At 42.3% G+C, this 25000-nt stretch overlaps 2 protein-coding genes across 2 annotated transcripts in view; one reads left to right on the plus strand and one right to left on the minus strand.

The window, feature by feature from the left end:
* Positions 1-10403, minus strand: part of fbxo21 (F-box protein 21) — a 17587-nt gene extending 7184 nt beyond the window's left edge. The window contains exons 1-6 of the mRNA XM_062024130.1: positions 10159-10403; positions 6802-6937; positions 6629-6738; positions 4999-5120; positions 1948-2094; positions 1758-1888 (exon numbers count right to left, since the gene is read on the minus strand). Of these exons, the coding sequence (XP_061880114.1) occupies positions 1758-1888; positions 1948-2094; positions 4999-5120; positions 6629-6738; positions 6802-6937; positions 10159-10385 (873 nt within the window). The 5' untranslated portion in view covers positions 10386-10403. The remainder of the gene's footprint in view (positions 1-1757; positions 1889-1947; positions 2095-4998; positions 5121-6628; positions 6739-6801; positions 6938-10158) is intronic.
* A 163-nt stretch (positions 10404-10566) lies between these two features.
* nf2a (NF2, moesin-ezrin-radixin like (MERLIN) tumor suppressor a) overlaps positions 10567-25000 on the plus strand; it is an 85795-nt gene continuing 71361 nt past the window's right edge. Inside the window, exons 1-3 of the mRNA XM_062024131.1 lie at positions 10567-11313; positions 19430-19555; positions 19631-19753. Of these exons, the coding sequence (XP_061880115.1) occupies positions 11200-11313; positions 19430-19555; positions 19631-19753 (363 nt within the window). The 5' untranslated portion in view covers positions 10567-11199. The remainder of the gene's footprint in view (positions 11314-19429; positions 19556-19630; positions 19754-25000) is intronic.

The following is a 25000-nucleotide window of genomic DNA, read 5'->3' on the forward strand; positions in this document are numbered from 1 at the left end:
CATGTAGGAGTTGAGAGGGTTGTGTTTGTGGGGGGATGTGAGGATCTACCTGGTGCATGTAGGAGTTGAGAGGGTTGTGTTTGTTGGGGGGATGTGAGGATCTACCTGGTGCATGTAGGAGTTGGGAGGGTTGTGTTTGTTGGGGGGATGTGAGGATCTACCTGGTGCATGTAGGAGGGTTGTGTTTGTGGGGGGATGTGAGGGTCTACCTGGTGCATGTAGGAGTTGAGAGGGTTGCGTTTGTGGGGGGATGTGAGGATCTACCTGGTGCATGTAGGAGTTGAGAGGGTTGTGTTTGTTGGGGGGATGTGAGGATCTACCTGGTGCATGTAGGAGTTGAGAGGGTTGTGTTTGTTGGGGGGATGTGAGGATCTACCTGGTGCATGTAGGAGTTGAGATGGTTGTGTTTGTGGGGGGATGTGAGGATCTACCTGGTGCATGTAGGAGTTGAGAGGGTTGTGTTTGTGGGGGGATGTGAGGATCTACCTGGTGCATGTAGGAGTTGAGAGGGTTGTGTTTGTGGGGGGATGTGAGGGTCTACCAGGTGCATGTAAGAATTGAGAGGGTTGTGTTTGTGGGGGGATGTGAGGATCTACCTGGTGCATGTAGGAGTTGAGAGGGTTGTGTTTGTGGGGGGATGTGAGGATCTACCTGGTGCATGTAGGAGTTGAGAGGGTTGTGTTTGTTGGGGGGATGTGAGGATCTACCTGGTGCATGTAGGAGTTGAGAGGGTTGCGTTTGTGGGGGGATGTGAGGGTCTACCAGGTGCATGTAAGAGTTGAGAGGGTTGTGTTTGTGGGGGGATGTGAGGATCTACCTGGTGCATGTAGGAGTTGAGAGGGTTGTGTTTGTGGGGGGATGTGAGGGTCTACCAGGTGCATGTAAGAATTGAGAGGGTTGTGTTTGTGGGGGGATGTGAGGATCTACCTGGTGCATGTAGGAGTTGAGAGGGTTGTGTTTGTGGGGGGATGTGAGGATCTACCTGGTGCATGTAGGAGTTGAGAGGGTTGTGTTTGTTGGGGGGATGTGAGGATCTACCTGGTGCATGTAGGAGTTGAGAGGGTTGTGTTTGTGGGGGGATGTGAGGATCTACCTGGTGCATGTAGGAGTTGAGAGGGTTGTGTTTGTGGGGGGATGTGAGGATCTACCTGGTGCATGTAGGAGTTGAGAGGGTTGCGTGTGTGGGGGGATGTGAGGATCTACCTGGTGCATGTAGGAGTTGAGAGGGTTGTGTTTGTTGGGGGGATGTGAGGATCTACCTGGTGCATGTAAGAGTTGAGAGGGTTGCGTTTGTGGGGGGATGTGAGGATCTACCTGGTGCATGTAGGAGTTGAGAGGGTTGTGTTTGTTGGGGGGATGTGAGGATCTACCCGGTGCATGTAGGAGTTGAGGGGGTTGTGTTTGTTGGGGGGATGTGAGGATCTACCTGGTGCATGTAGGGGTTGAGAGGGTTGTGTTTGTTGGGGGGATGTGAGGATCTACCTGGTGCATGTAGGAGTTGAGAGGGTTGCGTTTGTGGGGGGATGTGAGGATCTACCTGGTGCATGTAGGAGTTGAGAGGGTTGCGTTTGTGGGGGGATGTGAGGATCTACCTGGTGCATGTAGGAGTTGAGAGGGTTGCGTTTGTGAGGGGATGTGAGGATCTACCTGGTGCATGTAGGAGTTGAGAGGGTTGTGTTTGTGGGGGGATGTGAGGATCTACCCGGTGCATGTAGGAGTTGAGATGGTTGTGTTTGTGGGGGGATGTGAGGATCTACCTGGTGCATGTAGGAGTTGAGAGGGTTGTAGTAGTCCGACTGGTCGCCCTTGTACTGCAGCTGCTCGTACAGCACCGAGTTGAGGGCACAGAAGACCTGCCGCTGCAGCTCAAAGTCCTCCAGGGGCAAACCTGGCAGAGCAGAAAGTGGGCGTCAGGGCGGGGGAAAGGAGGGCGTGGCTGTCAGTCACCTGGAGGCGAGCGCAGGCTGGGATGAGAAGCGTTCTTCAGCCTCAGAGTCTTCTTGACTTTGTCCACCACGTCGTCCAGCTGAGCCTGGACGCCTTCCAGCGTGATGTCAGCCAGTGGGTTGCAGTACTGGTCCACCAGAACCGCTCCTGGAAAAAAAAACTATTTATTTTTTGACTCTATTTTTTTTTGTATCGTTTATGCCATTTTTTAAATGTATTCAGACCATATTTGATTATTTTTGTATTCGTAAACTTATTTAAATTATATTTAAACCATATATCATTTTTATTTTATTTGTAAAATTATTTAAATCACATTTTATTATTTTACTTTTAAAATTACTTTGTATATGTTTTTTATTTTTTATTATATGTAAACCACACTTTATTTTTCTATTATTTATTTTAAAAAAATAATTATTTTGATATTTTCTAAATTGGATTCAGACCATATTTTATTATTTTTGTATTTGTAAAGTTACTTTTGGTATTTTTCCAAATTATATTTGAACCATATATTATTTTTATTGTATTTGTAAAATTATTTAAACTACATTTTATTTTATTTAAAAAAATACTTTGTATATGTTTCTTTTTAAATTATAATTTTTTTAAATACACTTTATTTTTCTATTATTTATTAAAGCTTTGAAATAATTTTGATTTTTTGTATTTATTTTTTATTTAAATTGGATTCAGACCCTAGTTTATTAATTTTGTATTTGTAATGTTACTTTTGGTATTTTTTTAAATTATATTTAAACCATACATCATATTTATTTTATTTGTAAAATTATTTAAACCACATTTTATAATCTTATTTTTAAATTAATTTTTTATATGTGGGTTTTTTTAAATTATATGTAACCACACTTTATTTTTATATTATTTATTACATTTTTTAAATTATTTTGAAATTTTTAAAATTGGATTCAGACCCTAGTTTATTAATTTTGTATGTGTAAAGTTACTTTTGGTATTTTTAACTATATTTATACTATATATTTTCATTTTATTTGTAAAATGCCATTGATATTTATTTTTCAAATCATTTAAACCACATTTGAATGTTTTTGTATATTATGTATAAATCATATTTGTTATTATTCATCCTATTTAGTAAATTATTTTTGATATTTAGTTTTGTATTATATTAAAACCATATTCAAGTTTTTAAATTATTTATTGTATTAGTTGTATACATTATTAATTGTATTCCAACCATAGTTTATAATGTATTTATTTGTAAAGTTATTTTTAGTATTTTAAAAACGTATTCAAAAAATTATATATATATATATATATATATATATATATATATATATATATATATATATATATATATATATATATATATATATATATATATATATATATATATATATATTAAAACTATCTTTTATAATTTATTTTGTTTGTAAAAGTACTTTTGATATTTAGTTTTTTTTAAGTTTATTTTTTAGTTATCAAATTACTTTTGATATTTTATTTTTTATTATATTCAAACTACATGTATTTGTTTTAATTATTTTAGATAATTTTTTAAAAATTCAAACCATATTTTAATATTTTTGATTTGTAAAATTACTTTTGGTATTTTTAAAATAATATTTTAACCATCTATTTTTTTTAAATTTATTTTATTTGTAAAATTATCTTTGGTATTAATTTTTCTAAATCATATACAAAATCACATTTTTTTCATTTTATTTGATATATTTTTTTGTTGTAGTTTAACCATATTTTGTTATTTTACTTTATTTGTAAAATCACTTTTGGTATTTTGTTTTTTTAATTATATTCAAACTTTTTTTTTTTAATTATTCATCCTATTTACAAAGTTACTTTCGATGTTATGCTTCTTTTTAAAATTATATTCAAACCATATTTTATTTTTATTTTTTTAGTCTTAAGTTTATTTGAAAATGACGACTTAATTTGATTTTAGTTCAACATTATGCTGCATTCAAGCCTGCTGGGAAAATCCCACACTGAGCTCACCAGGTCCAACCTGGAAAATGTTCCTGTCATACCAACAAAAAGATGGCTGACAAGACGCTTTAAAGCTTTGATTTGTTGAGTTTGTATGATTGTTTTCCCCACATGGACCCCACCACCACCCCCCTTGTCCCCACATGGACCCCACCACCACCCCTTGTCCCCACATGGACCCCACCACCACCACCCCTTGTCCCCACATGGACCCCACCACCACCCCCCTTGTCCCCACATGGACCCCACCACCACCCCTTGTCCCCACATGGACCCCACCACCACCCCCCTTGTCCCCACATGGACCCCACCACCACCCCCCTTGTCCCCACATGGACCCCACCACCACCCCTTGTCCCCACATGGACCCCACCACCACCCCCCTTGTCCCCACATGGACCCCACCACCACCCCTTGTCCCCACATGGACCCCACCACCACCCCCCTTGTCCCCACATGGACCCCACCACCACCCCCCTTGTCCCCACATGGACCCCACCACCACCCCTTGTCCCCACATGGACCCCACCACCACCCCCCTTGTCCCCACATGGACCCCACCACCACCCCTTGTCCCCACATGGACCTCACCACCACCACCACCACCCCTTGTCCCCACATGGACCCCACCACCACCCCTTGTCCCCACATGGACCTCACCACCACCACCACCACCCCTTGTCCCCACATGGACCTCACCACCACCACCACCACCCCTTGTCCCCACATGGACCTCACCACCACCACCACCACGCCTTGTCCCCACATGGACCCCACCACCACCACCCCTTGTCCCCACATGGACCCCACCACCACTCCACACGAACTGCGGTCCAAAGTGTGTAAACTCCCAGTTTTCTTGAACGCAGCATGATTGCAAAGCAGGTCAAGGAAAATGTTGCACCAGTAAACTGTCGGAAGTCTCAGGCCAGAAAATGTGCAAAGTGTGACGCATTTTGGATCATGTCGACAACCGCTCATGTCGATGAGTAAAAGGGCGGTGCAGTTAGAGGGGGGGCACGATGAGTAAAATGGTGGTGCAGTTAGGGGGGGGGTCACCTGCGAGCGCCGACTGCTGCTCCTTGGGCTGCTCCAGGAAGTTCTTGAGACTGCGCAGGATGTTCTGCTGTCTCAGGAAGTAAAGGATTTTCCTTGCATAGTACTTCAGGGTCAGACTTTTCCTGCAAACAAAACTGTTAAGTTGTCGCTCACATGGACCCCACCACCACCCCGCACGGACACCACCATCACCCCACACGGACCCCACCACCACCCCACACGGACCACACTACCACCCCGGACCCCTTGTCCCCACACGGACCCCACTACCACCCTGGACCCCTTGTCCCCACACGGACCCCACCACCACCCCACACGGACCGCTTGTCCCAACACGGACCGCTTGTCCCCACACGGACGCCTTGTCCCCACACGGACCCCACCACCACCCCACACGGACCCCTTGTCCCACACATGGACCCCTTGTCCCCACACGGACCCCTTGTCCCACACATGGACCCCTTGTCCCCACACGGACCCCTTGTCCCACACATGGACCCCTCGTCCAAACACAGACAGACTCTCACACACGGAACCCCTCCGTCACCCACACACTGACCCTTCCATCCCCCACACACTGACCCCTCCGTCACCCCACTCGGACCCCCCGTCACCACATGGACCCCTCCACCCCACTTGGACCCCTCCGTCAATCCACAATGACCCCTCCGTCACCCCCACCTCACACGGACCCCTCCACCCCACTTGGATCCCCCTACCCCACACGGACCCCTCCACCTCACTTGGACCCCTCTGTCACCCCACACGGACCACTCCACCCCACTCGGAGCCTCCCACGGACCACTCCACCCCACTCGGAGCCTCCCACCCCACACGGACCCCTCCACCTCACTTGGACCTCTCCGTCACCCCACACGGACCACTCCACCCTACTCGGAGCCTCCCACCCCACACCGACTCCTCCACCTCACTTGGACCCCTCCGTCACCCCACACGGACCACTCCACCCCACTCGGAGCCTCCCACCCCACACGGACCCCTCCACCTCACTTGGACCCCTCCGTCACCCCACACGGACCACTCCACCCCACTCGGAGCCTCCAACCCCACATGGACCCCTCCACCCCACACGGACCCCCTGTCCCCACTTGAACTCCTCCGTCACCCCACACGGATACCCCCACCCCACTTGGACCCCTCCGTCACCCCACACGGATCACCCCCACCCCACACATACCTCTCCACCCCACACTGACCCCCCGTCACCACACGGATCCCCCTATCCCCCACTTGGATCCTCCTACCCCACACGGACCCCTCCACCCCACTTGGACCCCTCCGTCACCCCACACAGATCCCCCCACCCCACACATACCTCTCCACCCCACACGGACCTCCCGTCACCACACGGAACCCCCGTCCCCACTTGAACTCCTCCGTCACCCCACACGGACCCCTCCTCCCCACACGGAGCCCCCCCACCCCACACAGACCCCTCCTACCCCACTCGGATCCTCCTACCCCACTCGGACCCCTCCACTTCACTCGGACCTCTCCATTCCACTTGGAACCCCCCCGTCACCACACGGACCCCATGTCCCCACACGGACCCATCCGTCATCCCCCACATAGACCCCCCTACCTCACACGGACCCCCCCGACCCCCCACCTCTTGTCGGCACGCAGGATGAAGAGCAGCTCGTCCTCACAGAAATGCTCGGGCATGCCCAGGGACTCGATCTCAGCGAAGCTGTCCCCCAGAACTTGTCCGATGCACGGCTGAGTGGCAGAAACATTTTCAGTTCCAAGTGTGCGGCACGAGTGAGGAATAAAACTACTCACAACTTCCGTGAAGAACCTTTTGGAGATGGACTCCACCGTCCTGCGGATCTGGATGCCCACCCGATGGCGGGTCTTGTACTCCCGCAGCCAGTCGCAGCTCTCGTTCTGAGGGTAGAACCTCTGCAGCCTGGGCCATCTGAGCGGGGACAACAGTCCACTCAGTAAAACACAAGCAATGACATCGTGTTCTAGGGAGCACATTTAGGCAGTGAAATGACATCGTGTTCTAGGGAGCACATTTAGGGAGTGAAATGACATCGTCTTCTAGGGAGCACATTTAGGGAGTGAAATGACATCGTCTTCTAGGGAGCACATTTAGGGAGTGAAATGACATCATCTTCTAGGGAGCACATTTAGGGAGTGAAATGACATCGTCTTCTAGGGAGCACATTTAGGGAGTGAAATGACATTGTGTTCTAGGGAGCACATTTAGGGAGTGAAATGACATTGTGTTCTAGGGAGCACATTTAGGGAGTGAAATGACATCGTCTTCTAGGGAGCACATTTAGGGAGTGAAATGACATCGTCTTCTAGGGAGCACATTTAGGGAGTGAAATGACATCATCTTCTAGGGAGCACATTTAGGGAGTGAAATGACATCGTCTTCTAGGGAGCACATTTAGGGAGTGAAATGACATCGTGTTCTAGGGAGCACATTTAGGGAGTGAAATGACATCATCTTCTAGGGAGCACATTTAGGGAGTGAAATGACATCGTCTTCTAGGGAGCACATTTAGGGAGTGAAATGACATCATCTTCTAGGGAGCACATTTAGGGAGTGAAATGACATCGTCTTCTAGGGAGCACATTTAGGGAGTGAAATGACATAGTGTTCTAGGGAGCACATTTAGGGAGTGAAATGACATCGTGTTCTAGGGAGCACATTTAGGGAGTGAAATGACATCGTGTTCTAGGGAGCACATTTAGGGAGTGAAATGACATAGTGTTCTAGGGAGCACATTTAGGGAGTGAAATGACATCGTGTTCTAGGGAGCACATTTAGGGAGTGAAATGATTGTCACAACTCAACACACTAAATGTTTCTACTCACCGAGTAAGTATAAAAAAATTTATTTTCTTCAATTAAAAACAATTCTCAAGTAAAGAAGTCAGATTTTCTTTAATTAAAAAAAAATAAAAATCCTAAGTAAAAAAAAACAAAAAAACATTTTTTAATTAAAAAATGATTTTCAAGTTAAAAAAAACTTTTGTCAGTATTATTTCATCCTCTGCCATCCTCACACTTGCACTCACAACACCCGTAGTTCACACTCTACAACCACAGGTGGTCAATTTAAGGCAGTCAGAGCTGCTATTTGCGCATGGTGCCATCCGCCAAAAAAAAAACCATATCCTTAGACGTTTTTTTTTACTTGCAAAAAAATATTTGCGAATTGTTTTTTTAATTAAAAGAAATTGCTTTTAAACTTGTGAATCTTTTTTTAAAAGTTTTTCTCTGCGTATTTTTTTTTTAAAGCATGTTTTTGTTAACTTGCAAGTCTTGTTTCAATGGATGAAAATTGTTTCATACTTGCAAATTGTTGTTTTGATTAAAGAAAAATTATTATTTTTTTAGTACCAAATAATTTTTTATTTGAAGAAATTGTGTTTTGTAACTTGAAAATCGTTGGTCGTGAGTAAAAATTATTGTTATTTTTTTTAATGTTTATAGAGTTTTGGCAGTAATTTCACTCCATACAAATTCAGGTCATGCATTTAAATATGCTATCAACTAACCCTGACTTAAGTGTTAATATTAATGTTGGATATTTAGTAAACAAATTAATGCTAATATTAATGTTGTATATTTAGTGGTCAAATTAATGCTAACATTAATGTTGTATATTTAGTGGTCAAATTAATGCTAACATTAATGTTGTATATTTAGTGGTAAAATTAATGCTAATATTAAAGTCGTATATTTAGTGGTAAAATTAATGCTAATATCAATGTCGTATATTTAGTGGTAATATTAATGCTAATATCAATATTGTATATTTAGTGGTAATATTAATGCTAATATCAATGTTGTATATTTAGTGGTCAAATTAATGCTAATATTAATGTTGTATATTTAGTGGTAATATTAATGCTAATATTAAAGTCGTATATTTAGTGGTAAAATTAATGCTAATATCAATGTCGTATATTTAGCTGTAATTGTAATAAAATGAGTAAGTCGCAGCCTGCAGGATTTGATGCGTCAACAGAATGTCACCACTGACAGCAGATGTAGATGCAGATGTAGATGTGGAGGTAGATGTAGATGTGGAGGTAGATGCAGATGTAGATGTGGAGTAGATGTAGATCTGGAGGTAGATGTAGATGTGGAGGTAGATGTAGATGTGGAGGTAGATGTAGATGTAGATGTAGATGCAGATGTAGATGTGGAGGTAGATGTAGATATGGAGGTAGTTGTAGATGTGGAGGTAGATGCAGATGTAGAGGTAGATGTGGAGGTAGATGTAGATGTGGAGGTAGATGTAGATGTGGAGGTAGATGTGGAGGTAGATGCAGATGTAGAGGTAGATGTGGAGGTAGATGCAGATGTAGATGCAGATGTGGAGGTAGATGTGGAGGTAGATGTAGATATGGAGGTAGTTGTAGATGTGGAGGTAGATGCAGATGTAGAGGTAGATGTGGAGGTAGATGCAGATGTAGAGGTAGATGTGGAGGTAGATGCAGATGTAGATGCAGATGTGGAGGTAGATGTGGAGGTAGATGCAGATGTAGATGCAGATGTGGAGGTAGATGCAGATGTAGAGGTAGATGTAGATGTGGAGGTAGATGTAGATGTAGATACAGATGTGGAGGCAGATGCGGATGTAGATGCAGATGTAGATGCAGATGTGGAGGTAGATGTGGAGGTAGATGTAGATGCAGATGTAGATGCAGATGTAGATGCAGATGTGGAGGTAGATGTGGAGGTAGATGTAGATGCAGATGTAGATGCAGAAATCCAACACGGAAGACGACATTGAAAGCTCGAGACACAACATCCATCCATCCATTTTCTACTGCTTGTCCCTTTTGGGGTCGCAGGGGGTGCTGTAGCCTATCTCAGCTGCATTCGGACGGAAGGCGGGGTACACCCTGGACAAGTCGCCACCTCATGGCAGGGCCAACACAGATAGACAGACAACCCACGCAGTCACGGGGAGAACATGCAAACTCCACACAGAAAGATCCCGAGCCCGGGATTGAACCCAGGACTACTCAGGACCTTCGTATTGTGAGGCACATGCACTAACCGCTGTGCCACCGTGCTGCCTTCGAGACCCAACATGCAGATGAATATTCCGCTGCGGGCGTGAGAATATGAGATGAATATTGATGAAAAAAGAGAAAATATCTCACCTGAGTTTGTACTGGTGCCCCCACACCTTCCCGCGCCCGTGGCAGACGTCGTGAAGGCGCTGACAGGAGCGGGAAACGTTGCAAATGTCGACATGTTTGAGCGCGGGGAAGCACAGGATGTGTTCCAGCACCTCGGTGGGCAAGTCGGTGAGCTTCTTGCCGTCCCGGTCGCCCGTCGTCGGCGTGCTGATGTCCCGCAGCCGCTCTCCGGCGACACACGCCGCCATCTTGACTGTTTACCCCGATTACCTCATTGCCCAGGCTCCACCTCTTTCTGGCGCAGGGGGCGGGGCGGATGTGAAGTTCTGGAGCCCGGTTGGTCGTTTCGCAAAAAAAGGGGCGCGGCTTCGTGTGGTGCCTTGAAAAGCTCGAAATTCAGCTTAGCTTTAAATAAAACGTGACGCTCGCAACAAAGCCGGCAAACGCTCACATATTTATCCTTCACTAAAATGATCAGGAGTTATTTTATGAATTCCGTGAGTTTCGAAAAAGCGATTATGTGCGTGGAAAGGTTTCGCATGTTCCCCCTTTTGTGAACGTCGTTGCAAGATTTCCCAACGGTGCCTGAACGCAGCAGCACGGACGCGATAGTTGCTTCCGGCTTACTCCCCGCTCCCATTAAACTTAACGTCTAAACTCCTACGGATAAAAGTTAATATATATCATCAAAAATAACCTTGAGCCGTGAATATAGTTGGTTTAGGAGTGTCGCCGCTAAAAGGTATTATTTGGGAAGAGAAGCGCGCAAAATGTTTGGCTAGCCTGCTAGCTAGCGAGCTAACTTGAAATCGAGCACGCTAAATGTAAACAAACACATTTATCAACCACGTGACTGACAAGTGTCACTTTATGTCCTACAAGTTGTGCAAACGAACACCTTCGAGCTGATTTGGACTCCAAAAGGTTTCATCTCAACTTTGATGCAACTTTTGGCTTCAGGAATAATAACAACATGTGCTGCAGAATGTACCTTTTACTCTTACATCGCCTTTATAAGTGCTGCTTTTGACTCAAGGACACTTTAGGGAAGTTTTTTTAGTAATGGCGAGCGCCTTGGCGGCCAAGATGGGATTTAACTCGCTGGCGAGGAAGCAAAACCGAAGCTTTAACGTGAGGATCTGCACGATGGAGTCAGACATGGAGTTCAGCTGCAAGGTTGGTGACAATAAAACAACTACAGCTGCAAGGTTGGTGACAATAAAACAACTGCAACTGCAAGGTTGGTGACAATAAAACAACTACAGCTGCAAGGTTGGTGACAATAAAACAACTACAGCTGCAAGGTTAGTGACAATAAAACAACTACAGCTGCAAGGTTGGTGACAATAAAACAACTACAGCTGCAAGGTTGGTGACAATAAAACAACTAGAACTGCAAGGTTAGTGACAATAAAACAACTACAGCTGCAAGGTTGGTGACAATAAAACAACTACAGCTGCAAGGTTAGTGGCAATAAAACAACTACAGCTGCAAGGTTGGTGACAATAAAACAACTACAACTGCAAGGTTAGTGACAATAAAACAACTGCAAGGTTAGTGGCAATAAAACAACTACAGCTGCAAGGTTAGTGACAATAAAACAACTACAGCTGCAAGGTTGGTGACAATAAAACAACTACAGCTACAAGGTTGGTGACAATAAAACAACTACAGCTACAAGGTTAGTGACAATAAAACAACTGCAAGGTTAGTGACAATAAAACAACTACAGCTGCAAGGTTAGTGACAATAAAACAACTGCAAGGTTAGTGACAATAAAACAACTACAGCTGCAAGGTTGGTGACAATAAAACAACTACAGCTACAAGGTTAGTGACAATAAAACAACTGCAAGGTTAGTGACAATAAAACAACTACAGCTGCAAGGTTAGTGACAATAAAACAACTGCAAGGTTAGTGGCAATAAAACAACTACAGCTGCAAGGTTAGTGACAATAAAACAACTACAGCTGCAAGGTTAGTGACAATAAAACAACTGCAAGGTTAGTTACAATAAAACAACTGCAAGGTTAGTGGCAATAAAACAACTACAGCTGCAAGGTTGGTGACAATAAAACAACTACAGCTGCAAGGTTAGTGACAATAAAACAACTGCAAGGTTAGTGACAATAAAACAACTGCAAGGTTAGTGGCAATAAAACAACTACAGCTGCAAGGTTAGTGACAATAAAACAACTACAGCTGCAAGGTTAGTGACAATAAAACAACTACAGCTGCAAGGTTAGTGACAATAAAACAACTGCAAGGTTAGTGGCAATAAAACAACTACAGCTGCAAGGTTGGTGACAATAAAACAACTACAACTGCAAGGTTAGTGACAATAAAACAACTACAGCTGCAAGGTTGGTGACAATAAAACAACTGCAAGGTTAGTGGCAATAAAACAACTACAGCTGCAAGGTTGGTGACAATAAAACAACTACAACTGCAAGGTTAGTGACAATAAAACAACTACAGCTGCAAGGTTGGTGACAATAAAACAACTACAGCTACAAGGTTAGTGACAATAAAACAACTGCAAGGTTAGTGACAATAAAACAACTGCAAGGTTAGTGGCAATAAAACAACTACAGCTGCAAGGTTAGTGACAATAAAACAACTACAGCTGCAAGGTTAGTGACAATAAAACAACTACAGCTGCAAGGTTCATGACAATAAAACAACTGCAAGGTTAGTGGCAATAAAACAACTACAGCTGCAAGGTTGGTGACAATAAAACAACTACAACTGCAAGGTTAGTGACAATAAAACAACTACAGCTGCAAGGTTGGTGACAATAAAACAACTGCAAGGTTAGTGGCAATAAAACAACTACAGCTGCAAGGTTGGTGACAATAAAACAACTACAACTGCAAGGTTAGTGACAATAAAACAACTACAGCTGCAAGGTTGGTGACAATAAAACAACTACAGCTACAAGGTTAGTGACAATAAAACAACTGCAAGGTTAGTGACAATAAAACAACTGCAAGGTTAGTGGCAATAAAACAACTACAGCTGCAAGGTTAGTGACAATAAAACAACTACAGCTGCAAGGTTAGTGACAATAAAACAACTGCAAGGTTAGTGACAATAAAACAACTGCAAGGTTAGTGGCAATAAAACAACTGCAAGGTTAGTGACAATAAAACAACTGCAAGGTTAGTGGCAATAAAACAACTACAGCTGCAAGGTTAGTGACAATAAAACAACTACAGCTGCAAGGTTAGTGACAATAAAACAACTACAGCTGCAAGGTTAAACTACAGCTGCAAGGTTGGTGACAATAAAACAACTACAACTGCAAGGTTAGTGACAATAAAACAACTACAGCTGCAAGGTTAGTGGCAATAAAACAACTACAGCTGCAAGGTTAGTGACCATAAAACAATTAGAACTGCAAGGTTAGTGACAATAAAACAACTGCAAGTTTACTGACAATAAAACAACTACAGCTGCAAGGTTAGTGGCAATAAAACAACTACAGCTGCAAGGTAAGTGACAATAAAACAACTACAGCTGCAAGGTTAGTGACAATAAAACAACTACAGCTGCAAGGTTAGTGGCAATAAAACAACTACAGCTGCAAGGTTGGTGGCAATAAAACAACTGCAAGGTTAGTGACAATAAAACAGCTGCAGCTGCAAGGTTAGTGGCAATAAAACAACTACAGCTGCAAGGTTAGTGACAATAAAACAACTACAGCTGCAAGGTTAGTGGCAATAAAACAACTACAGCTGCAAGGTTAGTGGCAATAAAACAACTACAGCTGCAAGGTTAGTGACAATAAAACAACTACAGCTGCAAGGTTAGTGACAATAAAACAACTACAGCTGCAAGGTTAGTGACAATAAAACAACTACAACTGCAAGGTTGGTGACAATAAAACAACTACAGCTGCAAGGTTAGTGACAATAAAACAACTACAGCTGCAAGGTTAGTGACAATAAAACAACTACAGCTGCAAGGTTAGTGACAATAAAACAACTGCAAGGTTAGTGACAATAAAACAACTACAACTGCAAGGTTAGTGACAATAAAACAACTACAGCTGCAAGGTTGGTGACAATAAAACAACTGCAAGGTTAGTGACAATAAAACAACTACAGCTGCAAGGTTAGTGACAATAAAACAACTACAGCTGCAAGGTTAGTGACAATAAAACAACTACAGCTGCAAGGTTAGTGACAATAAAACAACTACAGCTGCAAGGTTAGTGACAATAAAACAACTACAGCTGCAAGGTTAGTGACAATAAAACAACTACAGCTGCAAGGTTAGTGACAATAAAACAACTACAGCTGCAAGGTTAGTGACAATAAAACAACTACAGCTGCAAGGTTAGTGACAATAAAACAACTACAACTGCAAGGTTAGTGGCAATAAAACAACTGCAAGGTTAGTGGCAATAAAACAACTACAGCTGCAAGGTTAGTGACAATAAAACAACTACAGCTGCAAGGTTAGTGACAATAAAACAACTACAGCTGCAAGGTTAGTGACAATAAAACAACTACAGCTGCAAGGTTAGTGACAATAAAACAACTACAGCTGCAAGGTTAGTGACAATAAAACAACTACAGCTGCAAGGTTAGTGACAATAAAACAACTGCAAGGTTAGTGACAATAAAACAACTGCAAGGTTAGTGGCAATAAAACAACTACAGCTGCAAGGTTAGTGACAATAAAACAACTACAGCTGCAAGGTTAGTGACAATAAAACAACTGCAAGGTTAGTGACAATAAAACAACTGCAAGGTTAGTGGCAATAAAACAACTGCAAGGTTAGTGACAATAAAACAACTGCAAGGTTAGTGGCAATAAAACAACTACAGCTGCAAGGTTAGTGACAATAAAACAACTACAGCTGCAAGGTTAGTGACAATAAAACAACTACAGCTGCAAGGTTAAACTACAGCTGCAAGGTTGGTGACAATAAAACAACTACAACTGCAAGGTTAGTGACAATAAAACAACTACAGCTGCAAGGTTAGTGGCAATAAAACAACTACAGCTGCAAGGTTAGTGACCATAAAACAATTAGAACTGCAAGGTTAGTGACAATAAAACAACTGCAAGTTTACTGACAATAAAACAACTACAGCTGCAAGGTTAGTGGCAATAAAACAACTACAGCTGCAAGGTAAGTGACAATAAAACAACTACAGCTGCAAGGTTAGTGACAATAAAACAACTACAGCTGCAAGGTTAGTGGCAATAAAACAACTACAGCTGCAAGGTTGGTGGCAATAAAACAACTGCAAGGTTAGTGACAATAAAACAGCTGCAGCTGCAAGGTTAGTGGCAATAAAACAACTACAGCTGCAAGGTTAGTGACAATAAAACAACTACAGCTGCAAGGTTAGTGGCAATAAAACAACTACAGCTGCAAGGTTAGTGGCAATAAAACAACTACAGCTGCAAGGTTAGTGACAATAAAACAACTACAGCTGCAAGGTTAGTGACAATAAAACAACTACAGCTGCAAGGTTAGTGACAATAAAACAACTACAACTGCAAGGTTGGTGACAATAAAACAACTACAGCTGCAAGGTTAGTGACAATAAAACAACTACAGCTGCAAGGTTAGTGACAATAAAACAACTACAGCTGCAAGGTTAGTGACAATAAAACAACTGCAAGGTTAGTGACAATAAAACAACTACAACTGCAAGGTTAGTGACAATAAAACAACTACAGCTGCAAGGTTGGTGACAATAAAACAACTGCAAGGTTAGTGACAATAAAACAACTACAGCTGCAAGGTTAGTGACAATAAAACAACTACAGCTGCAAGGTTAGTGACAATAAAACAACTACAGCTGCAAGGTTAGTGACAATAAAACAACTACAGCTGCAAGGTTAGTGACAATAAAACAACTACAGCTGCAAGGTTAGTGACAATAAAACAACTACAGCTGCAAGGTTAGTGACAATAAAACAACTACAGCTGCAAGGTTAGTGACAATAAAACAACTACAGCTGCAAGGTTAGTGACAATAAAACAACTACAACTGCAAGGTTAGTGGCAATAAAACAACTGCAAGGTTAGTGGCAATAAAACAACTACAGCTGCAAGGTTAGTGACAATAAAACAACTACAGCTGCAAGGTTAGTGACAATAAAACAACTACAGCTGCAAGGTTAGTGACAATAAAACAACTACAGCTGCAAGGTTAGTGACAATAAAACAACTACAGCTGCAAGGTTAGTGACAATAAAACAACTACAGCTGCAAGGTTGGTGACAATAAAACAACTACAGCTGCAAGGTTAGTGACAATAAAACAACTACAGCTGCAAGGTTGGTGACAATAAAACAACTACAGCTGCAAGGTTAGTGACAATAAAACAACTACAGCTGCAAGGTTAGTGACAATAAAACAACTACAGCTGCAAGGTTAGTGACAATAAAACAACTGCAAGGTTAGTGACAATAAAACAACTGCAAGGTTGGTGACAATAAAACGACATCTGCAAGGTTAGTGACAATAAAACAACTAAAGCCGACACTTTTAATGCAGGCTTTGGTGCATTTCTGCCGCAGTGACGCTAGGGGGCAGCACCATGCTGAGGCTTCGTCATCACGTGACACCTGCATGGTCTCCCACACGCCACAATTTAGGGGTGTCCAAACTTTTTCCGCTGAGTGTTCTCTCAAATCTATTGACCTATTCAAGGCTCCAATTACTTCTCATCAAATATTACACTTGGACATATTTTGGGAGCTAAATATAGCATATTTTGAGTGTTTGTTATAAAAAACTAAGTTTTATATGACAAAAAGGCATAACATTAACAATAAAAAAATAACAAATTATAATTGACAGAAAGATCTGAAGTTAATTTAGAGATTTAGATATAATTTTTTTTTTTTTAAATCAAATCAAAAACAGCATAAAATAAACAAAAATTAACAACTTATAATTGACAGGAATATCTGAAGTTGATCCAGAGATTTAAGATAAAAACAATAAAAAATTAAGTAAAAGTTATTTTTAAACACTTTTAAGAGTGGGCTTTTTTTGGATCCCCAAGAATTTTAGTGTGAGCTTTTTTTTTTTTTAAACTGTCATTGTTCAAAAAATAATAATGAATTGAATGAGTCGCAGCCCTTGCATGTTAAGGAGGAAGAGGATGAGTCACAGCCTTTGCATGTTAAGGAGGAAGAGGATGAGTCACAGCCTTTGCATGTTAAGGAGGAAGAGGATGAGTCGCAGCCTTTGCATGTTAAGGAGGAAGAGGATGAGTCACAGCCTTTGCATGTTAAGGAGGAAGAGGATGAGTCGCAGCTCTTGCATATTAAAGAGGAAGAGGAGGAGTCGCAGCCTTTGCATGTTGAGGAAGAGGAGTCGCAGCTCTTGCATGTTAAGGAGGAAGAGGAGAAGTCGCATGTTTGGGGTGTCAGACTCCTTTCCATTGAGGGCCACATTGAGTTGTAGGGCCACTCAGAGGGCCACATTGAGTTGTAGGGCCACTCAGAGGGCCACATTGAGTTGTAGGGCCTCTCAGAGGGCCACATGGAGTTGTAGGGCCACTCAGAGGGCCACATTGAGTTGTAGGGCCACTCAGAGGGCCACATTGAGTTGTAGGGCCTCTCAGAGGGCCACTCAGAGGGCCACATTGAGTTGTAGGGCCTCTCAGAGGGCCACATTGAGTTGTAGGGCCACTCAGAGGGCCACTCAGAGGGCCACATTGAGTTGTAGGGCCACTCAGAGGGCCACATTGAGTTGTAGGGCCTCTCAGAGGGCCACATGGAGTTGTAGGGCCACTCAGAGGGCCACATTGAGTTGTAGGGCCACTCAGAGGGCCACATTGAGTTGTAGGGCCACTCAGAGGGCCACATTGAGTTGTAGGGCCTCTCAGAGGGCCACATGGAGTTGTAGGGCCACTCAGAGGGCCACATTGAGTTGTAGGGCCACTCAGAGGGCCACATTGAGTTGTAGGGCCTCTCAGAGGGCCACTCAGAGGGCCACATTGAGTTGTAGGGCCTCTCAGAGGGCCACATTGAGTTGTAGGGCCACTCAGAGGGCCACTCAGAGGGCCACATTGAGTTGTAGGGCCACTCAGAGGGCCACTCAGAGGGCCACATTGAGTTGTAGGGCCTCTCAGAGGGCCACATGGAGTTGTAGGGCCACTCAGAGGGCCACATTGAGTTGTAGGGCCACTCAGAGGGCCACATTGAGTTGTAGGGCCTCTCAGAGGGCCACTCAGAGGGCCACATTGAGTTGTAGGGCCTCTCAGAGGGCCACATTGAGTTGTAGGGCCTCTCAGAGGGCCACTCAGAGGGCCACATTGAGTTGTAGGGCCACTCAGAGGGCCACATTGAGTTGTAGGGCCTCTCAGAGGGCCACATGGAGTTGTAGGGCCACTCAGAGGGCCACATTGAGTTGTAGGGCCACTCAGAGGGCCACATTGAGTTGTAGGGCCTCTCAGAGGGCCACTCAGAGGGCCACATTGAGTTGTAGGGCCTCTCAGAGGGCCACTTTGAGTTGTAGGGCCTCTCAGAGGGCCACATTGAGTTGTAGGGCCACTCAGAGGGCCACTCAGAGGGCCACATTGAGTTATAGGGCCTCTCAGAGGGCCACATTGAGTTGTAGGGCCTCTCAGAGGGCCACATTGAGTTGTAGGGCCAGTCAGAGGGCCACATTGAGTTGTAGGGCCAGTCAGAGGGCCACACCTAACAGTGAATAATGTTTGATGTTTTTTTAGGTCAAAAATGTGTATATTTTAGGGTAAAAAGTGACTTATAATTATAAATGAAACATGTCACCACAGTTTGAAGAGTCCAAATATGTGACTGAGTGTTCTTCTCTCACATCTACCTTTTGATTCATTATTATTGTGGAACAAATGCACATCTTTAAACGTCTCGTGCTGTGGTGTTGCGGCTAGAAGTCAGCGTGCTGTGGTGTTGCGGCTAGAAGTCAGCGTGCTGTGGTGTTGCGGCTAGAAGTCAGCGTGCTGTGGTGTTGCGGCTAGAAGTCAGCGTGCTGTGGTGTTGCGGCTAGAAGTCAGCGTGCTGTGGTGTTGCGGCTAGAAGTCAGCGTGCTGTGGTGTTGCGGCTAGAAGTCAGCGTGCTGTGGTGTTGCGGCTAGAAGTCAGCGTGCTGTGGTGTTGCGGCTAGAAGTCAGCGTGCTGTGGTGTTGCGGCTAGAAGTCAGCGTGCTGTGGTGTTGCGGCTAGAAGTCAGCGTGCTGTGGTGTTGCGGCTAGAAGTCAGCGTGCTGTGGTGTTTAAACATGGAGTGCTGTGGTGTTGCGGCTAGAAGTCAGCGTGCGGGTGTTGTTGCAGGTGAAATGGAAGGGGAAGGACCTGTTTGAGCTGGCCTGCAGAACCCTGGGCCTGAGGGAGACCTGGTTCTTTGGCCTCAGGTACGCCGTCAAGGACACGCTGGCTTGGCTGAAGATGGAGAAGAAGGCGAGCTCTCCCCACAAAGCATCTTCTTTCCTTCTTTTCTTAGACCAGCACTAAAGTGTTCTGTCCCATCTGCAGGTTCTGGACCAGGACTTGCCCAAAGAGGAACCCATCACCCTCCACTTCCTGGCTAAGTTCTACCCGGAGAACGTGGAGGAGGAGCTTGTGCAGGACGTCACGCAGCATCTCTTCTTCCTGCAGGTGTGTCACCTCTCTTCTCTACCTGCACCTTCTTTTTTATACTTTCACATACCAGTACCAGTACCAGTACCAGTACCGGTACCAGTTCTGTTCCCAAGACCACCAAAAACAGACACAATGAACTAATACTACACTCCTCTTTATCACTGAGATAATAATAACTGGTTCTAGACCTACTTTTCTTACAGTACAGGCCCGGGGGCCAGGTGTCTTCTATTTGGCCCTCAAAAGCCTGGAAATAATATAAAGTACTGTAACTTTACTTACTAAATGTATTCTTTCTTTCTATTTTGGCAGAAAAAAAAAATATATGTACTTCATGTAATCGCAAACGATGTTCACTTAAATATTGTCTAATGATGCAAAAAAATGTATTATCAAACCATTTTTTAAATATAAATAAATACTAATAATCATGATTTCCAAGCAAGTTGTCCATCAAATGGTGCAATGTAGAAGTAGAAATAAATTTCATGGTCAAATTGTGAAATTTACAGCATTTTTTTCTCTAAATGAACAAAAACAGTACTATTTTTTAACTGTAATAAACCGTGGTGCCGTTGTGGAATTTACAGTAATACACCCAAAATTATACAATATTTGCGGTAAAAAATAAAAAAAAATAAAAAGGCAGATCAGGTGCCAAAAATTGACTGTAAAAATGAAGTTTTTTTATTTACAGTAAAAAAAAAAAAAAGTACATTTTACAGTAAAATTTTGGCAACTGAGCTGCCTTTTTTTTTTTTACAGTTTTTTTTATTTTTTTTACTGTTTTTCCATTTACAGCAGGGGTCACCAACGCGGTGCCCGCGGGCACCAGGTAGCCCGTAAGGACCAGATGAGTAGCCCGCTGGCCTGTTCTAAAAATAGCAGCACTTACCAGTGAGCTGCCTCTATTTTTTAAATTTTATTTATTTACTAGCAAGCTGGTCTCGCTTTGCCCGACATTTTTAATTCTAAGAGAGACAAAACTCAAATAGAATTTGAAAATCCAAGAAAATATTTTAAAGACTTGGTCTTCACTTGTTTAAATACATTCATTAATTTTTTTTACTTTGCTTCTTATAACTTTCAGAAAGACAATTTTATAGAAAAAATACAACATAAAAATGATTTTAGGATTTTTAAACACATATACCTTTTTACCTTTTAAATTCCTTCCTCTTCTTTCCTGACAATTTAAATCAATGTTCAAGTAAATTAATTTTTTTTATTGTAAAGAATAATAAATACATTTTAATTTAATTCTTCATTTCAGCTTCTGTTTTTTCGACGAAGAATATTTGTGAAATATTTCTTCAAACTTATTATGGTTAAAATTCAAACAAATTATTCTGGCAAATCTAGAAAATCTGTAGAATCAAATTTAAATCTTATTTCAAAGTCTTTTGAATTTCTTTTAAAATTTTTGTTCTGGAAAATCTAGAAGAAATAATGATTTGTCTTTGTTAGAAATATAGCTTGGTCCAATTTGTTATATATTCTAACAAAGTGCAGATTGGATTTTAACCTATTTAAAACATGTCATCAAAATTCTAAAATGTAATCTTAATCAGGAAAAATTACTAATGATGTTCCATAAATTATTTTTTTAATTTTTTCAAAAAAGATTCGAATTAGCTAGTTTTTCTCTTCTTTTTTTCAGTTGAATTTTTTTAATTTTAAAGGCCTACTGAAAGCCACTACTACCGACCACGCAGTCTGATAGTTTATATATCAATGATGAAATCTTAACATTATAACACATGCCAATACGGCCGGGTTAACTTATAAAGTGACATTTTAAATTTGCCGCTAAACTTCCGGTTCGAAACGCCTCTGCGGATGACGTATGCGCGTGACGTAGCCCGGCGAACACGGGTATGCCTTCCACATTGAAGCCGATACGAAAAAGCTCTGTTTTCATTTCATAATTCCACAGTATTCTGGACATCTGTGTTCGTGAATCTGTTTCAATCATGTTCATTGCATTATGGAGAAGGAAGCCAAGCAAGCAAAGAAGAAAGTTGTCGGTGCGAAATGGACGTATTTTTCGAACGTAGTCAGCCACAACAGTACACAGCCGGCGCTTCTTTGTTTACATTCCCGGAAGATGCAGTCAAGATGGAAGAACTCGGATAACAGAGACTCTAACCAGGAGGACTTTTGATTTGGATACACAGACGCCTGTAGAGAACTGGGACAACACAGACTCTTACCAGGATTACTTTGATTTGGATGACAAAGACGCAGACGTGCTACTGTGAGTATGCAGCTTTGGCTTTTTTTTGCGTATGTACGTAACTTTTTTAAAATATATAAGCTTTATGAACCTTGGGTTAGGTGAACGGTCTTTTGGGCTGAGTGATTGTGTGTGTTGATCATGTGTTTGAATTGTATTGGCGTGTTCTATGGAGCTAGGAGCTAGCAGAGGAGCTAGGAGCTAGCATAACACGTACCGTACCGTACGTGCGCGTCACGTACGTAACTTTTTAAAAATATATAAGCTTTATGAACCTTGGGTTAGGTGAACGGTCTTTTGGGCTGAGTGATTGTGTGTGTTGATCAGGTGTTTGAATTGTATTGGCGTGTTCTATGGAGCTAGGAGCTAGCAGAGGAGCTAGGAGCTAGCATAACAAACACGCAGGTGTTATTATGCAGGATTAATTTGTGGCATATTAAATATAAGCCTGGTTGTGTTGTGGCTAATAGAGTATATATATGTCTTGTGTTTATTTACTGTTGTAGTCATTCCCAGCTGAATATTAGGTACCGTGAGTATGCAGCCTTGGCTGCTAAACATTCGATAACTTGACCGTATGTGCGCGTCACGTACGTAACTTTTTAAAAATATATAAGCTTTATGAACCTTGGGTTAGGTAAACTGTCTTTTGGGCTGAGTGATTGTGTGTGTTGATCAGGTGTTTGAATTGTATTGGCGTGTTCTATGGAGCTAGGAGCTAGCAGAGGAGCTAGGAGCTAGCATAACAAACACGCAGGTGTTTTTATGCAGGATTAATTTGTGGCATATTAAATATAAGCCTGGTTGTGTTGTGGCTAATAGAGTATATATATGTCTTGTGTTTATTTACTGTTGTAGTCATTCCCAGCTGAATATCAGGTCACCCTCGGCTCTCACAGCATCTTCCCTATCTGAATAGCTTCAACTCCCCACTAGTCCTTCACTTGCACTTTACTCATCCACAAATCTTTCATCCTCGCTCAAATTAATGGGGAAATTGTCGCTTTCTCGGTCCGAATCTCTCTCACTTCATGCGGCCATCATTGTAAACAATAGGGAACTTTGCGTATATGTTCAACTGACTACGTCACGCTACTTCCGGTAGGTGCAAGCCTTTTTTTTATCAGATACCAAAAGTTGCAATCTTTATCGTCGTTGTTCTATACTAAATCCTTTCAGCAAAAATATGGCAATATCGCGAAATGATCAAGTATGACACATAGAATAGATCTGCTATCCCCGTTTAAATAAAAAAAATTCATTTCAGTAGGCCTTTAAAGAGTAAAAATTGAAGATAAACTATGTTTCAAAATTAATTGTCATTTTTTTCGTGTTTTCTCCTCTTTTAAACTGATTAATTAAGTGTAAATATCATTAATTATTAATAATAACATAGAGTTAAAGGTAAATTGAGCAAATTGGCTATTTCTGGCAATTAATTTAAGTGTGTATCAAACTGGTAGCCCTTCGCATTAATCACTACCCAAGAAGTAGCTCTTGCTTTCAAAAAGGTGGGTGACCCCTGATTTACAGTAATATAAATTATACTTGTACAGCGCTTGACTACCTTCAAGGTACTCAAAGCGCTTTGACACTATTTCCACATTCACACTTTCACACACACACATTACTTTATTACTCCAGTACTCTTGTTTTGTTCTGTATATTGTACAGTTTTTTGTATATTGTACAGGATTGCTTATTGTTTTTATTGGATAGTAGTCTGTTTATTTCAATTCTTATTTTTTTATCTTTATTACTTATGTGATTTATTTTTATTCCATATTTGTTTCCACTACCGCACCTTAAATTGGAGTCGTTAATCTCGTTATATGCAAATATAATGACAATAAAGTCCATTTATTCTATTCTATGGCGGGAGCTGCCATACAAGGCCCTAACCACCACCCATCAGGAGCAAGGGTGAAGTGTCTTGCTCAAGGACGTGACTAAGTTGGGAGAAGCTGGGAATCGAACCGGGAACCCTCAGGTTGCTGGCACAGCCACTCTCCTAACTGCGACAATTATTGCAATTTACCATATTTTTTTTTACATTTTACTTTTAAAAAATCGAATAAAAAGCATGAAAAACGGTGTAATAATAGAAGCGGCCCTCTGGGGCCAAACATAACTGTGATGTGGCCCTCAGTGAAAACCACTTTGGCACCTTTGATTTACAAGTGTGCATTCACTTCACTTTGTCTTAATTGTGTTGCCGTAGCCCGGAAGTAGTCTTTGCCATTAAGTTGAATGTCTTTTGTTGAGCCCTACAAAGTGTTTGTACTGTAAGAATGAGTAGGGCTGGGCGATATGGCTGAAAACTGTATTACGTGTTTTATATCGGTGAATATAGATAATTATTGATATTTCTTATGGCCTATGGCCTATATTGTTGTATCGCCTAGCCCTAAGTGTACTGTGAAGTGAATTATATTTATACAGCGCTTTTCTCTAGTGACTCAAAGCGCTTTACATTGTGAAACCCAATATCTAAGTTACGTTTTTAAACCACTGGGACCAGGTGGGTAAAGTGTCTTGCCTAGATTTGACTAGGATGGCAGAAGCGGGGATCGAACCGGGAACCCTCAAGTTGCTGGCACGACCACTCTACCAACCGAGCTATACCGCCCAACTGCTTACTGGTTGTAACGTGCGTCTTAGTTGTTGTTTTCGGTGTTGACATTGCCATGTAAAGTTGCTAATGCTAACTGGTAGCATGTATATGGCATAGCCAATATAAATTAGCATTGCGCTAGTGCATTTAGAAAAATTGAGCCATTACTTTTGAGCGCTTTGTATCAGGCATGCTTGCTTTGTTGGCGTGGAAAATTGTGCGTCTGTTTCCCCGCCAAGTGCCTGAGCCGTTGCTGAGACGTGACGTCACATGCAAGAAAAGTATCGATATGATAGCGTTTGATTGTAATGGATCGGTACTCTGTAGTGTTGACGTCTTATTAAAGGACAGAATCACATGTCTTTACTTTGGCCACGCCCACTATTCAACTATTGGAAGGAGGTCCGCAGTC

This window comes from Entelurus aequoreus, linkage group LG17 (genome assembly GCF_033978785.1).
Source record: "Entelurus aequoreus isolate RoL-2023_Sb linkage group LG17, RoL_Eaeq_v1.1, whole genome shotgun sequence".
Classification (NCBI taxonomy): Eukaryota; Metazoa; Chordata; class Actinopteri; order Syngnathiformes; family Syngnathidae; genus Entelurus; species Entelurus aequoreus.